Source organism: Macrobrachium nipponense, chromosome 10, assembly GCF_015104395.2.
Source record: "Macrobrachium nipponense isolate FS-2020 chromosome 10, ASM1510439v2, whole genome shotgun sequence".
In the NCBI taxonomy this organism is placed as follows: Eukaryota; Metazoa; Arthropoda; class Malacostraca; order Decapoda; family Palaemonidae; genus Macrobrachium; species Macrobrachium nipponense.
In genome coordinates this window covers 108,924,456-108,941,642 of record NC_087204.1, presented here as the reverse complement: position 1 = coordinate 108,941,642, position 17,187 = coordinate 108,924,456, and the positions used below count along the sequence as shown (strand labels likewise).

General features: G+C 39.4%; 1 protein-coding gene across 2 annotated transcripts in view; it reads left to right on the top strand.

Annotated features, from left to right (window-relative positions):
- LOC135224230 (pro-resilin-like) overlaps positions 1-13,502 on the top strand; it is a 29,118-nt gene extending 15,616 nt beyond the window's left edge. Inside the window, exons 1-3 of one of the 2 annotated variants that reach the window (XM_064263086.1) lie at positions 11,975-12,026; positions 12,725-12,835; positions 13,162-13,502. In XM_064263086.1, the coding sequence (XP_064119156.1) occupies positions 12,015-12,026; positions 12,725-12,835; positions 13,162-13,500 (462 nt within the window). In that variant the 5' untranslated portion in view covers positions 11,975-12,014 and the 3' untranslated portion in view covers positions 13,501-13,502. Of the gene's footprint in view, positions 1-11,974; positions 12,027-12,724; positions 12,836-13,161 lie in introns of those variants that run through there. The other variant, XM_064263085.1, reaches the window with a different exon arrangement.
- Positions 13,503-17,187: the final 3,685 nt, after the last annotated feature.

Here is a 17,187-nt window from a genome sequence, read left to right as displayed (position 1 = left end):
AAAGACTAGGGAATAACACTAAATCAGGCTTCGAAATTATCTCTAAGCTATAGCAACGTTTGCTGGCTAAAATTTTCCCAAGTTAAAGGGAATTCAAAGTGCCTAGAATAGGGCACTGTGCCAATTGTGGCACTTTTACGAAAGTAGTTTGTAAAGAAGTACTGCTTTATACAAGGCCAGAGTAGCTGGCAGTTTGGCTCTGCCTAAGCAGAGCATACAATATACAACAAATGCCACAAGGCAGTAATATAGAAGAAAGGAAACCAAGGAAGATAGGATACAGACAATACAAAAGGAAAATAGAAAGTTACGAAAGGGTCAGAAAGAAGTAGAAGTAGCAGAGTCTGGCACTCTCCTCTGGATGGAGAGGGTCAGAATTCTCTAAAGAGGGTGGCACTGTGCCAAGCACTAGTGCAGAGAGGCTATTGGCTCTTGTAAGGTTTTGGAAAACCTCGACGCCCTTTTCCCTTCTTCCTTTGACCTCTCCGAGGTCAGTTTGATGATGCCATGGGGGTCCTTGGAGGATCCAAGCCCTTTGAAGATTCCGAAGGGGCATCTGCTCCAGCTGCTGCGACAACTGGAGCCTTGGCACTCGTCCCCGTGCCTAATGCTGCGTGGCTCGGTTCCCCGAGTTCTTCGGCCAAATAGGATTCGGCAAAGTTCATTACTCCGGGACCGTTCGCTGCTGACGGAGGGGATTGATGAGGTGATGGTATTCGGATGGGCTTACCCGTGGGGAGGACCGACTTTGGGGTGGGCTGCGAGGCCGCCCCATGGGTGGAGTGTCCACTATATTCATGGGTGTCCTGGAGGATTCCTATTGGAATTGGCTCTTCCTTGACGGTCGGCATGAGTAGTTGGGCCAAGGCAGCTGAGGGAGAGCGACCGGGACTTAGAGCTCCAGGAGGAAAACTCGAGTCTGGCCCTGGCACTGGCACTAAGGCCGGTTCTGACTCAGTGGAAGGACTCAAACGTGGCTCAACATCCATGAGAGATGGAGCCTGGCACTGCTTGGCATCTTCAAGTGGCACTGGCTGTGCAGAGGTAGTCCTTGGAGGCCTGTGAAACGGGTCTGGAGCTACGTGAGGGCGGTGGCCCTGATACGGTATAAAGTTAGGAGGAGACTTAAAATCTTGTCCTAGCAGGACATCATAACCTCCTGGTATATAGTTTGCTACTGCCATGGTACATATCTTCGAATGGTGAGGTCATGTGACTCTCAACCAGACAGTAGGTAGGAACATTTTGACATGGTTGAGGCTCTCTATCGTCACGAACTGATGCCTATCAACCTTATCTCTGTAAGGAATTTTATCCTCTAGGATGATGGAGACTTGCGCATCAGTGTCATCGAAAGCTCGGACCTGGTGGGCAGGATAGCGACCTCTTGGAGGTGCGACAAATATGGGGCCCTGAGCAGGGGGGCCTAGAGTGGATGGATTTGTCATGGCCATAGCAATTTCAGAAACAGGAGCTTTCTTGGGGCATCCCGCCCAGGCAGCAGTGTGCCCATGCACTCTGCAGGTGTCACAGAAACTCTTGCTAAAATCAGGCCGGGGCCTGTTGTTTCTGTTCCAATGGCCATTGTTTTTGTTACTATGATTGGGTAGTCCATTTGGAGGAGTGGCAGCAGCTTGCTGAGGAGGATCTACCTTTGAGAGGCACTGCTCGGTGGTGTGACCTGGCTTGTTGCAATGCCCACACACAGGTTTCTGAGGAAGGTTATTGGGGCGCTGGGTAGGCTGAGAGGTGGCAGCAGGAGTGAGGGGGAGAGCGGGACGTATTTTCTTCTTTAAAGAACTCTGCAATGGATGGTGGGTATCATAGGCATCTACCCATTTACAGCATTCCAAAAGAGTCTTAGGGGCCTTGCCACCAAGTGGGTGCAAGATCAGGGGGGCCGTAGGCAAGAAAGTCCTCTAACTGGAAGAGTTCTAAGACCTCCTTAAACAGATGTTGCGTTGGAAGCCTTCGTCTACCTATGGAGTGCCGGTGCCTTCATAGCTGCCCATTCTGTCCCCGTCTGGTTAGCCTCCTTGGGCATAGTCCTCCATTTTTGCCTCCACCGGTCTGGGGTCAATTCGTAAGCCCCAAGCATTGCCTCTCGGACGAGGGTGAGATCGTGTCGCTCTTTCAGGGGAAGGGCATCGAATGCAGTCCGCCCTTTGCCAGCGAGATGCTTGCCAAGGAGGAGGGCCACTTCCTGAGGGGTTGGATTGAAGTTCCCGAACACCTGCTCGACATGATCGAGCCAGGTGTCGGGTTCGTTATCGTCCCAAGCCCTAATGAGGCCGCCCATGCTGTGGAGGTGAGAGGGACGCAGGAGGCGTGGGACTCGGGGGTGCCAGGGTGGCACTCTGGACTGCCATAGCCAGTTCATGTGCCCTTTCTTTCTCCCTTTCAGCAGCTTGAAATTCTCTTTCAGCCGCTTCTCTTCTTTCTTGTGCTTCTCTCTCAGCCGCTTCTCTTCTGTCTTGCACTTCTCTCTCAGCCGCTTCTCTTCTGGTCTTGCGCTTCTCTTTCAGCTGCTTCTCTTCTTTCTTGTGCTTCCCTCTCCTTCTCCCGTTTGGTTGCTCTCTCTTGGGCTGCTTCCTTCAGCTTATCATTCACCCAATTGATCAGCTATTCAGCGACGGGACCAACGGCTTTACGTGACTTCCAAACCACGTCGAGAGTGAATCTCTTTCACCAGAAATACACATCTTTCACTCCTCAATGCATTACCCGAGAATCAAACTCGCGGCCACCGAGGTGGAACGCCAACACCATACCGACCAAGCCACCGAGGCACTTTTGAGTAACAATTACAATTTCGTTCGTAATCAGCTTGATTATTTTGAACCCATTTCTCATATTACATCCTGTAACTACAAATTCCGACTTACAATTATTTTTCTTTGTCCAAATGCTCCTGCGTTTTAAAGAATTTATATCAGCAAGTCTTCTATTCTATGTGAATATCTCTTTGTGATAAAGGAGGAAGCTTTGGAATGATATGACCTGGCGCTACAAATCTTTAGCTGATCTCTATTTCCAATCATAGCTCACTCAATACAAGGTCAGAAAATATCATGCGAAACTACAGAGCTAAAATTAGACTCATACTCCATATATCCTAAGATAAACTGCAAACCTTTCTCTTTCATTTCAGCTTGGAACCAGGAAAATTATTTCATTACCTTGGCATAATTTACTTTCCGTAACACTATGTTACGAGCATTCGTCAAGGAAATTTTCTCCTTTAAACTGAGTTATTTAATTATATGTTTTTCGGATCAATTTTTAAGGAATAATTTTCTGCTACTATCAGTTTTTCTACAAAAAGGGACAACTACATTTCTAGCTACATTATAAACACGTACAGCATTTCAGAAAATTTTCTATAATAAGCTGTTAAATATGTCCATTGAATTCAAAATAAAGTTCGAAAATACTTTTTTTTACTGTGATTTCCACTGATATCAAGTCACTTCGTCAGCAATAAATGTTTTATATGTAATTCTCATGCATAGAAATTCAGGATCTCTGTTGCTAAAACACTAGGGAAATTCAGTTCTACCCAATAGCCCCTCATCCTCTTCTATACCACAAATAATAACAGTAGAAGTTATCGATAACTTCTACGCCACATATAGCAGTAGAAATAAGCGGTCTTTTGAGTAACACAGACTAAAATTTTCATCCTCTGGAACTTCTGAGATTTTATCTTTGCTTCGCTAAATAGGTAGTTATCTTCTGGAGACAGGACAGGTTAAATTATGTACCACACAATATAGGTTATAATCCCTTCACCCATTAGTATTCTCATGTATTTCTCTCTGAAATGGAAATTGAGTCCATCTTTGTTATGAGAAGTACCTAGTGAGCCACTCCTCATTCAACTATACACGAACAACTTTGAATTTTAAACATATCACAGGTGTCAGTTCCTTATATTTTTTTTTTATAACCTTGTAGGCTTATGTTATCTGTACTTGATATTGTATTTTTCTTGTTGTTGTATTTTTCTGTGTAGGCCATGTACTTGCAAGAACAAAAGATATTGCTGACTACTTGTATATTTGGTATTATGTGTCTTTGTGGACAAATTTCTACTAATTGTATATTTTGTCAATAAGATAACTAACTAACTATAAAAAGAAAAGAGTATTTAGTAATAAGTTTTTATTTCGGGGCGGGGGAAACCTCTCTAATGTTTAAAGAATTTTTATGGCCAACTGCAAACGTCTCATTAAGCGGTGCACTATTGTCTAAAAATTCTATGGTTCATGATATTTTCTTACAAAAAAAAGCCTGATATTGCACCTCATCAGTTTTCAATGATTATGTAACTCTTTTTTAAAATTACGATCTATGTCACTGGACATAGTGGTTGTTAAGCCAATTAAATCTGATCTATCAAGCAATCACTTTCCTTTTGGGTCAGTTTACTTCCTTATTTAGCTATTTAGTCCACCATTGTTGTTCACCACATTACAAAACATCCCTCCAAAACTCGCAATTCAGTTTTCTATTCAGTAACATCTAAAAACGTAAACTTCAGGATAAAGAAGTCTTTTAACACAAAGCAATCCACAGTTCAAAGTTTCAGTCGCTCACATATAAATGATTTTTCGTTTCTGATTTCAGAGTTGTGGAAAGTGGCAGAATTTTCAGTAACGTGATATTCAAGTCACATCTGTCAAGAAATGCTTCATTCTTGCTAAACATGAATGAAGATGAAACTGATTTAGTGTCTTACATCGTTTTCTTTGACATAAATATATAAAACTTAACTGCCTTTACATAAAAATGACGTGAAACAATAAAACTATTTTCATTGGTGTGTCTTTGAGAGAGAGAGAGACAGAGACAGAGACAGAGAGAGAGAGAGAGAGAGAGAGAGAGTAAATGCTACACAGAGATGAACAAGCAATCAGCTGGGCAAGGAGAATAACACTTAACTTCGGAAAACACAGAACCAATGGAAAAATATAATTATCAAATAAAATAAACAGGGCATTTCTACCTCTACTCATTTTTGTATCACAAAAATAACTTCACCTTAACACACAAGGAAAAGATCATAGGCCGCAGTGAAAATGAGAGAGAGAGAGAGAGAGATCTTTGGAAAACATCATCAAGCAAAATCTGGGTCAGCAGACGAGCCATTGGCTACGGGGGGGAGAGAGAGAGAGAGAGAGAGCGTAACATCTTTGGAAAATCATCAAGCAAAATCTGGGTTAGCAGACGAGCCTTTGGCTATGAAAAAAAAATAAAGTTTTTTTTTTTTTTACTATTTTCAGCTTAGAATTAAAGAGCACTTCATATTCTATCTCTCTCTCTCTCTCTCTCTCTCTCTCTCTCTCTCTCTCTCTCTCTCTCTCTCTAAATACAGATAGGCGTGGTGTTTAATACCTCCGGCATAAAGACCGAGTATATATTCTTCGGATTCGACGAGTCTAATCAGATATCCTTTGTCTGCCGAAACAGATACAAGAAGACGCCATGTGTTCCAAGGTGAGACAGCTATCTAGGCCCCCTTGACGAGTCCATATCACCTTTTAGTGGATAATTAAGTGCTAACTAAGATTAACCCCATATTAACCTGACTCGCTAACTTTGCTATCTAAACACGTTAATAAATATTTAAATCATTTAATAAATTAAAACTCTGAGGTTTTCAGTTTAAATTTTAACAATTATTCAAGATTAGTTTTATTCGCTATTTTTTCCACTGCTACGCATGCATTTATCTTTGTGTATTTACTGAAATCAAGATTTCTTATGATTGACGACGTTTATTACCTTCAACACAGATTTCGAAAATCCAGTTACATTGATCATATAATTTTTTTTGTGATTATCGCCTTTGACGTTTGATTACTAGACCAATTATATTTCAAATGAAGCTCAGGTTATATTAGAAAAACAAACTCCTTTTATACATTATCAAGACACCTTTGAAAGAAGTTAGAATATTAGGAACATGAGGACAAAAGCTTTAAAGAAAGACAGACTGTATCACAGTGAACATCACATGCTCTGATCACATAAACCTACAGCAATTCTCTTTTAACAGAGAGAGAGAGAGAGAGAGAGAAGAGATAAACCTCTTGAACCTATTATTCATCAACCTATATACTAATAAATGACTGACATCCTCTGTTTTCATGTTCCTACTAGCATCCCTCTGCCTCGTGGCCTTGGCCATGGGACGCCCTGATGGTTCCCATGCCCCTGAGGGCTACGGATACAAAGCCCCTAAGCATCAGCAGAGCTACCAGGTAAACCTGACATTTTTTCGTGGGTTCACATCATGAAGTCAGGAGTTTTAATTAGAAATTTATTCCATCTTTAACAGATATTGATCCTTGTTTTGAGAACACATCGAATTTAGTATGACCGCTGAAGCTGATAATGTAGTTTATTTTTACCGATAAGCTTTGTCCATACATTAATACAGTTACAGAGTGAAGTCAATATATAAAATTTAATTTGTAATAAGTAAATACCAGGGATGAATCATTGTAAGTATATAATCCTTTCCAACAGGAGGGGAGGCCATTCGACTACTCCTACGTCGTCAAGGACGCCTACCAAAACCTCGACTTCGGTCACAAGTCCACCTCCGACGGGAAGGTGGTGACCGGCGACTACCACGTCCTCCTCCCCGACGGTCGCAATCAGACCGTCGTTTACACCGCCGATCACAACGGCTACCGGCTCAGGTGCTTACCACGGAGAAGCCAGGTACCCCGAAGCCAAGCCTATGCCCCTGCTCCTTTCCTACGACGCCCCTAGACCCACTTACAAAGGACCTGCCCCAGTCTATGGAACTCAAGCTTCTACTTACTGAGAACCCGAAGCTCTCTAGGGCGCCTCCGATCACCGACAGCTGTCGAATATCTGTTTATTTATGTATTTATTTATCTGTTGTATAAATATAGCAAATAACTTTTCATTGTCTTATTCTTTCATTTTATTGAATCACTTAAGAAAGGTCACTTATCAGAAGTGACTGTGTTTACAGTTATTGGGTCGCTTTGTAAAGATTGAGGCCTTGGAATGAGATACCTGGAGCTAAAAATCTACAACAGATCTCTATTTATATTCAAAGGTTACTTAGTTAAAGGTCAGGAAATATCATACGAAACTACAGAGCTAAAATTAGACCCATTCTCCTCATAGTCTAAGTTAAATTGCAAACCTTTATCTTATCCTTCTGCTTGGAATCGGGAAAATGATTTCATCTTCTTGGTATATTTGCTTTCCGTCACATGACTACGTTACGATTATTCGTAATGGAAACAAACTCATTTCTGTTGAATTATTCGATTACATATATTTTCTGCTGAATTTAGGGAATACTTTGTTGCTATTTACAGCATATGTTATACAAATAGGTACATGTTCATTTTTAGCAAGGTTATAAACATGTATTGCATTTCGGAAAATTTTCTATAATAAGCTGTTAAATTTACATGTTACAACATAAATCGAGTTGTCTGCATATCCTTCTGCCCGCGCCGCAAATCCATCCGCCAAGGTAAGTAGTTACACCCGAAACAGCTCACGGCCTCGTGTGCCCCGATCACGACCCCGACCCAAAAAGCCATGCGACCTCCCCAGTCGCCTCTTGCTGTCCTTCCCGACATGGCTTCGTCCTCGTGCCCTTCCGCGACCTCGTGCGATTCCCCACCCAACGAACAGTTTGGGGACCGCGGCCACATCCGTTTCTTCGTTAATTGATTTGATGCTTCTATGTAATGACGAAAGGTCATTATTAATATTTTTAATGAAAAGTGGCCTTATTGGCGATTTTAGCAGTCAGTGTGATAAGTGTGAAGAAGGCACATTCGGCCTGGTCAAGCATGGCGAAACCTTCCAGTGGTGGTGTAATGTTCGACGATGTCGGAAACTGAGAGCAAATCCGACTGGCTCCTTCTTCTCGGGGTCACACCTATCCTACAAGACTATATTGGGCTTGATCCATTGCTGGATTTATGAACTTCCCCAGAAATATGTACGGATGACTCTGCGTATCGGTTCTGACCATACCATAGTTGATTGGTACAATTTCTGCCGGGAAGGTTGTATTGAGATTTTGGTGCAGGACAACCGGAAAATCGGGGGGCCAGAACACATTGTGGAAATTGACGAATCCAAATTCGGGAAGAGAAAATTCCATAAATATAGACGTGTCGATGGTTGTTGGGTCCTTGGCGGGATTGATCGTGAAACAAAGGACACGTTCTTTCAAGTTGTTCCCCCTTCCCAAAAAGATCTGTAGAAACACTCCTCCCAATTTTAATTGAAAACATACATCCAGAGTCAACCGTAATTTCAGATTGTTGGAAATCATACCACACTTTAAGTCAGCATTTCAAAACACACCTTAACGTAAATCACTCCCTACATTTTGTTGATCCCGACGATAAACGCATACACACAAACACGATAGAATCCACATGGCGGGTCTTGAAACGGAATGTTTTCCTTAGAAGTGGTACCGTAAAAAAATTTATATAGTTCATATTTTTCCATGTATTGCATTAAGAAGCGTTACCTTTCAAATGTAGATTGTCCTTTTAAAGCCTGTTTTTAGAATTAGTTAAACTTGCTTATCCATTAAATAGAGTAGTTTCAACACCCGTCAAAATGCGGTCTAATTCCACTGAAACGCAACAATCATTGATAGATCGCTCCACCCAAACGGATCCGTTCAAAACACGAGTGTTTGTTCCCCCAATTTCATCCGGCCCGATCCCGCCAAAATCACTCCATCCAGCCCCGAAGAGAGGAAGATTCGAGCCGTCCAACTTGTCTGACGATTCCGATTTCCAACCTTAATTCCACCCGTCCGACTTGCCTGCCGATTCCGATTTCCAACCCAACAAAGGTAAGTCCAGTTTTATACTTTTTATTTTCTTGCCAGAACATACGAGCTTGCCAAGAATCTTTAAAAATGTCAGCAAGGCGCGAAACTCATTTTTTGTTTTTTGGGTGTATGCATATTTTTCTTGCCAGAACATACGAGCTTGCCAAGAATATTACTGTAACCCCTGTGGCTAGCGCGCGCAGCGCAACATTGCCTCTTGCCAAAACATGTCGTGCTTGCCAAGAATCTTTAAAAATGCGGATAGGCGTGAAGCAACGTTCCGCTACAGCCTTACTGACAGCACACATAAATTGATCGATTCAAGAATCTTTAAAAATGTAGTTTTTTTTGCATATTATTTTTTGCTAGAACATACAAGCTTGCCAAGAATCTTACTGTAACCCCTGTGGCTAGTGCGCGCAGCGCACATTACCTCTTGCCAAAACATGTCGTGCCTGCCAAGAATCTTTAAAAAATGCGAATAAGGAGCGAAGCGCCGTTCCGCTACGGCCTTACAGACAGCACACATGTCTCGATTGATTCAATAATCTTTAAAAATGTCGGCACACATAAATCGATCGTCCGCGGATATGTAGTCGCTCCCGATTTTTTTTTTTTCAAAGTAGGCAAACAAAACAGTGTTAGTCCACCCGTTCTAACTCGGGTTAGGTGGGTTCGTTTCGTTATGGTCATTTTTAGTTAGGTACGTGCGTCTCTTTTTTTTTTTTTCTATGCATCTTGTGCCAAAACGTTTGCTTAGGCTAACACCCCATATGTTCGGTCTACGAATGCAGAGTAGGGGGTGGGGGTCAACCACACAGCCGTTTTGTGGATTTCTGCCTCTTTCTCTTTTTTTCCAAAGTAGGCCAAAGAAAACAGTGTTAGGACACCCGTTCTAAGTCGGGTTAGGTGGGTTCGTTTGGTTAGGGTCGTTTTTAGCTAGGTACGTGGGTCTCTTTTGTTTTTGTTCTCTATGCATCTCGTGCCCAAACATTTTCTTAGGCTAACAGCTCTACGAATGCAGAGTAGGGGGTCAACCACACAGCCGTTTCGTGCATTTCCTAGTGCATTTTCGTCGTCTTTGTAACCCCCCACCAAAGAAACACCGGTTTCCCAATACATCCCCCCTTACCGTTTTCGGCACATTTTCAACTAAATCTAATATTTCCATTTTCATTTCCGTGTCCGTGGCTTCCCCCACCCAAAACCCCGATTCCCAAACTTCCCCCTTTACCGTTTTTAAAAACTTTTGGGTATTCCATTACTGCACGTTTTCAAAATTAGCGCTAAAACATACGTCCGCCGATTCTCTAGCAGAAAGTACTCGTGCCCAACGAATCGACAGGCGCTCCCATAAAACGTTCCAAATATTTTTAGTGTAATTTCCACTGATATGAAGTTACCTCGTGTGCAATAAATGTTTAACGTATATTCTTGCGTAGCATGGAGGAACTCTGTTGCTAAAACATTTGGTAAATTGGGTTCTACCCAATAGTCCGTCAGCCTCTTCTATTCCGCATATGGCTGTAGAAATCAGCGATCATGCTCATTCATCAAGAGATTAGCCCTCTTCTGAAGTATACCTATCTGAAGAATACCTGTCTTCTTAGGATTGGTAACTAACAATTCGTCCCTAGTTTGATGAACTGGCGTAAGCCATTTTTTTCCCATTCTGATAAAATACTTTAAAGATTTTGATATTCAGGGCTAATAAGTTGTTCATTATTTAAGGAAGTTTCGTTGGAAAATGGGGCAATGCAGACAGCTGAGAGAGTATAAAAAATTGATACACTTTGGCTGGAAAACTCAAAATCTTAAAAGAAAAAAAATCTGATACACCAGTTCTTCAAATCAGGGACGAATTGGCCCCCAATCGTTTCAGCAACATATGTTGAATTGTTCTTTCCCTACAACTAACTATTGACATTTCGTCTCTGGTGAAGAACTTGGTCAATTCTCAAATGTCATTCAACCAACTGTTATCCATGAACTTCGCCACAAACGTATTCACATTCTCGAGAAAGGTCAAACCAAATTATGCAATGGACTATATTAAGGTTTGTGTTCTCAGGTAATTGTTTCGGAAATGGATATGAAGTCATTTCGGTATACGGAGTACCAGGTGAGCCCTTTACTCATTAACTGTTAACACCTGTGATTTTTAAACATTTTTCCACCTGAGTTTATGCATATTGTTTGTTGCTTATTTGAGACTATCAACGATTTTCCATTTTAGAGGAATCATGAACTTATAATTCAAGATTTCTTTGTTGGCTAATTACTATCATATTATTAATTGTGGCAGTATCGTCTATCGGCCATGGTCTTATCTTTTAAAGTGACTGACATTGCACAGTATATCAACTTGCAATGATTGTAATTCTTCATGAATTAGGATCAGTGGCACATGCCATTTCGGTTGTTACGTCCAATAATATGAATCTATCAAACAATCACTTGTCAGTCACTTAATACGCCATTCTCGTAAACAAATTAAAAAAAAGGGGCACACCAAGCTTGCCAAGATAAATCTTTTAATATTAAGTCCTCTACAGAAGAAATAATCAGTTTTAAAATGGAAGATTCTAATGTGATAGTCATGTCTATCAAGGTCGGCGTCAATCTTCATTGAATTGGATGTCATTCTTTTCGTTTCTTACGTCGTTTTCTCTTACATAACTATTTAAAACTCCGTTGTCTTTAATATATGAATGGCGTGAATAGATAAAACTACTTCTATTCTTGTGTGTGTGTATGAGAGAGAGAGAGAGAGAGAGAAGAGAGAGAGAGAGAGAGAGAGAGAGAGAGAGAGAGAGAGAGAGATCTTTGGATAACCATTAAATAAAACTGGCGTTAGCAGACGAACCTTGAACTGTATAAAAAAAAAAATAAATAAAAGGAAAGTGGGTTTGGGAGGGGAGGAGGTAGGCACTGGAACAGATTTATTTGCATACTATTTTTAGCTAGAATTAAAAGATCCTTCACCATTCTCTCTCTCTCTCTCTCTCTCTCTCTCTCTCTCTCTCTCTCTAATAATGCAGATAGGCGTGGTGTTAGTAGTACCTGCGGCTATGAAAATCATGTATATATTCTTCAGATTCGACAAGTTTCATCAGACATCGTTTGTCCGACGAAATAGGTACAAGAAGGCGCCATGTGCTCTGAGGTGAGATAACTAAATAATGATTCTCGATAAAACTGAACTTTCTGTTCGTTTTCCCAAGTTCGAATGGGTTTTTAATCTTTTTTAGTGCTTAACGAATAAGTTTTAAACATGACTACCCTGATATAATAGTGTAATGATGTGTTTGCTATCCAAGCTAGTTAATAATTACGATCTTTCCTATTGACATATGTTAATCAATGACAGCTCTGATTTAGGTCAAATTTCAACAATGAGTCAAACTATTTTTTTTTATTTGCTATGTCATCCACTGTTACTGAAATCAAGATTCTTATAAATTTCATAGTCTATTGTTACCTTCAGCACGGAATTCGAAAATATAACAGAACTATTTATGTCAAATGTTTTTGGTGTGATAATCATCTTCGGCGTTTGATTACTAGACTAATTACAATTAAAAAATAAGTTTAAGTTACATTAAAAAAACACTACTTCTATATTTTTATTTTAAGAATATTGAGAATACTGAGAATGTGAAAATAAAAATGCAAAAATTAAATATTTTATCAGTGAAAGCATTTGAGCATTATATTCTCTGGTCACATGCATACAGCAATTCTATGTTAGCAGTGAGAGAGAGAGAGAGAGAGAGAGAGAGAGAGAGAGAGAGAGAGAGAGAAGAAATCTGAATCCTTTGCACCGAATCTCTAATGAATTCATAACATCCTCTGTCCCCGCAGGTCCTAATCGTATCCTTCTGCCTTGTGGCTTTGGCCATGGGACGCCCTGATGGTTCCCATGCTCCTGCAGGATACGGCTACGAAGCCCCTAGACATCAGCCGAGTTACGAGGTAAAAAAAGTTTTTTTTTAAAGTGTTTAGACTCTAGACCTACAGTAAATCTGATTTTTTTTGTCTAAAAAGAAAAAAACAATTAATCGTCTTTTACTTGTTTTTAAGTAACGATATGTTTCTCTTTTAACAGATGAAGACCCTAATGTAAGAATGCATTTAATTTAGTGTGCTGATGGAGATGATAATTTAAAATTTGTTTTTGTCTGATATACTTCACCTACACATATACAGATACACAATGCAGTCACGATAATAAAATCTTATTTAGTACAAGTGCATATCAAGGAGTAATCCTTATAAAATGAAATAATTATTCCCAACAGGATGGGAGGCCATTCGACTACTCCTACGTCGTCAAGGACGCCTACCAAAACCTCGACTTCGGTCACAAGTCCACCTCCGACGGGAAGGTGGTGACCGGCGACTACCACGTCCTCCTCCCCGACGGTCGCAATCAGACCGTCGTTTACACCGCCGACGGCTACAACGGCTACCAGGCTCAGGTCGCTTACCATGGAGTAGCCAATTACCCTGAAGCCAAGCCCTATGCCCCTGCCCCATCCTACAGCGCCCCTAGACCCAACTTACAAAGCACCTACCCCAGTCTATGGAACCCCAGCTCCAACTTACGGCGAGCCCAAAGCTCTCTACGGCGCTCCTGATTACTAAAGTATATCGAATATCTAATTAGTTTCCTGTATTTATTCATCAATTATGTAAATAAAACTAGCAACTATTCTATTGCCTTTGTTTTTCATTTAGTTTAGTGCTTATGAAATCACACAGAAGAGGATGTCTTTCTTCGCTGATTTTGAGCAACAATTACAATATCGCTCGTAACAGCTAGATTATTTTGAACCATCTCTCATATTACATCCTGTGACTACAATTTCCGACTTACAATTATATTTTTCATTGTGCAAAAGCTCTTGAGTTTTCAATCAGTTAAATCAACGAGTCTTCTTTTCCATCGGAAGATTTCTTACCCTTACAGTTCGTTCGGGTTGCCCCGGTAGGTCCCTCAGTGTGAGGCACCTCTAATGTCTACCAGAGAGTTGCTAGTACATCTTCCGGTATATTTTGCATCTTCCAATCTTGGATGGTCTGGGATGCAGTTTAGATATTTGTCGAGCTTATTCTTAAACATCTACGCTCACTCCTGATATATTCCCAGAATGAGCTGGCAACGCATTGAATAGACGCTGCATTATCGATGCTGGTGCGTAGTTGGATTAATGTCCTCCCTGTGTCTTTCCTTATTTTTCCTGGTATAGTTTTGAGCACTATTAATCTACCTCTGCTTGCTCTTTCTGATATTTTTAGTTCCATGATATTTTCTGCTATTCCTTCTATCTGTTTCCATGCCTGAATTACCATGTAGCGTTCTCTTCTCCTTTCTAGACTATATAATTTTAAGGATTGTAGTCTTTCCCAGTAGTCAAGGTCCTTAACTTCTTCTATTCTAGCTGTAAAGGACCTTTGTACACTCTCTATTTGTGCAATATCCTTTTGATAGTGTGGGTACCATATCATATTGCAATATTCAAGTGGACTACGAACATATGTTTTATAAAGCATAATCATGTGTTCAGCTTTTCTTGTTTTGAAGTGCCGTAACAACATTCCCATTTTTGCTTTACATTTTGCCAACAGAATTGCTATTTGATCATTGCATAACATGTTCCTATTCATCATCACACCAAGGTCTTTAACTGCTTCCTTATTTGTGATTGTCTCATTATTAGGTCCCCTATATGCATATAGCTTTCTCTGTCTCCATAATTTATGATTCAAATTTATCAGAGTTAAATACCATCCTATTTACCTCTGCCCAATCATATACTTTGTTAAGGTCTCTTTGTAGCGCGTTTCCTATCTTCATCACAAGTAATTTCTCTTCTTATTCTTGTGTCATCTGCGAAACTACTCACTACCGAATCCTTAACATTACTGTCTATGTCTTCAATCATAATAACAAACAGTATTGCAGCTAACACCGTACCTGTGGCACACCGGATATTACCTTGGCTTTATCCGATTCTCGTCGTTTGCAATAACTATCTGTTTTTCTGTTGTGTAAAAATTCTTTTAACCATCTTCCAACTTTATCCACGATATTGTGTTTTCTAATTTTCTTCGCTAATATTATGGTCTACTTTGTCAAAAGCTTTTTCAAAGTCTAGATAAACCACATCTGTTTCATTTCCGCTTTTCATATTTTTGAATATGTTCTCACGGTGGACTAACAGTTGGGTTTTGTGTACTTTTTCCGGGTACGAAACCATGTTGTCCTTTATTAAACAAATTATTTTTTATTAAATGTTTCATAATATTTTTCTTCATTACTCTTTCATACACTTTCATAATATGTGATGTTAGACTCACAGGCCTATAATTACTTGCCTCTAGTCTTGATCCACTTTTGAAAGTAGGGGTAATATATGCTAATTTGTGCTCATCATAAATCTTGCCTGTATCTACACTTTGTCTTAATAATATTGCAAGTGGCTTTGCGATAAAATGAACTTCTTTCTTTAACAAAATAGCAAAGCACTCCATCGGGCCCTGCAGCAGCTCCATTTTTAATTTCATTAATAGCCTGCACAATATCAGCTTCATTAATATCTATGTCAGCTAAATATTCACTATTTTCGTCCCTTACTTCTATATCATTATCTTCATTATCTATTCTAGGGGTGAATTCTCTATATCGTTCTGCCAATATGTTGCAAATTTCCTTTTTTTCATTCGTTAATCTCCCTTCAATTCTTAGAGGGCCATATTTCTATTCTTCTTTTATTCATCTTCTTCGCATATGAGTATAATAGTTTGGGGTTTTGCTTGATATTTAATAGGGTTTTTTTCTTCCAAGTCCCGTTTTTAAATTTTCTTTTTGATTGTATAATCTTTTGTTCTGCATTTTCTATCTTACTTTTTAGTTCTATAAACTTTCCATGCATTTTTTTCTTTTGCAAGACCTTTTTTCCACTTTCTGATTTTCTGGAACAAGATCCTTCTGTCTCTTGGTATGCATGACTGATGTTTACTTTTCTTCTTCGGTATATATTTATCCACTATTTTCTCTAATATTTTATATAATATCTCCGTATTTACCCTTATGTCATCACTTACGAAAATGTTATCCCAATCTTTGTTTAATTCTTCATTTATTTCTGACCATTTTATATTTTTACTGTAGAAGTTGTATTTTCCATATCCTTTCCACTTTTTCATTTCTTGCTTATCTCGGTTTTCACTTGCTTTGGAATGGACTGTTAATTCTATGACATTATGGTCTGAAATACTCGCATTATAAACTATTATTTCTTTAACATAATTCATCTCGTTCACAAACACTAGGTCTAAAGTATTTTCCTTTCTTGTTGGCAGGTGATTTATTTGTTGAATTTTGTATTCTAGTAGCATATCTAATAGCTTTTCGAATTGCCTCTTATCTTCTGCACTACTATTACTCTCTTTTTTATATGTATAAGTACATCCACAATCTCCTATTCGTTCTCCAGTCTACGAAAGGAAAGTTGAAGTCTCCAGATAGGAGAATAGTCCAGTCCTTGTGGTTTCTACATATATCATCCAATTTTTCTATTATTAAGTCAAACTCTTTAGTATTAGGAGGTCTATATATTACTATGTTCATTAATTTTTCAGATTCAAATTCTACCGCTATTAGTTCACATTCTGAGTTACTATATTTCTCATATATTTTTCCTTGTTTTTTGTCTTTCCCATATATTGCGGTTCCCCCTTGATTCCTAATTTTTCTATCTGATCTATAAGTTTGGAATACCAGGTTTCACTTATATTTATTATATCTATTTTCTTTTCAATTTGGGTTAGTTCTTCTAAGTACTCTATTTTTCTTTTTGAGTTACTCGTAACTAAACCCTGCGCATTCATCACTATGATGGTTTGCGTGTTTTCTCCTTCATTTAATATTGGTAATAATAAGATTTTCCCATGTCTCTTTCCCTGTTCTGGTATGTTGTTCTTTTTTTTCATTTCCAGAAATTGCGACATTAAAAAATCCAACTTTTCCATAATTTTTGTTCTTCCTTCATCATAATTATTCATTTTGTGTCTGAATCTGCAATTTTCTCCATATCTGCAATATCCTCTTGCATAATAAAAACAGTTATTATCTCTTGAGTAGAATCTTGGAGCTGATGCTTTGAAATTTTTGCTGACATCTCTGCATATCTCGTTGATGGCTTGCTTTTTTCTTTTTACCTGATATTCTTCATTCCTCTCTCTATTTGTTTCTTTCTTATTTTGGATTTTATTACTTGATTGGTTATTTATTTGATTATGTTTCATGGCTACAGGGTGCA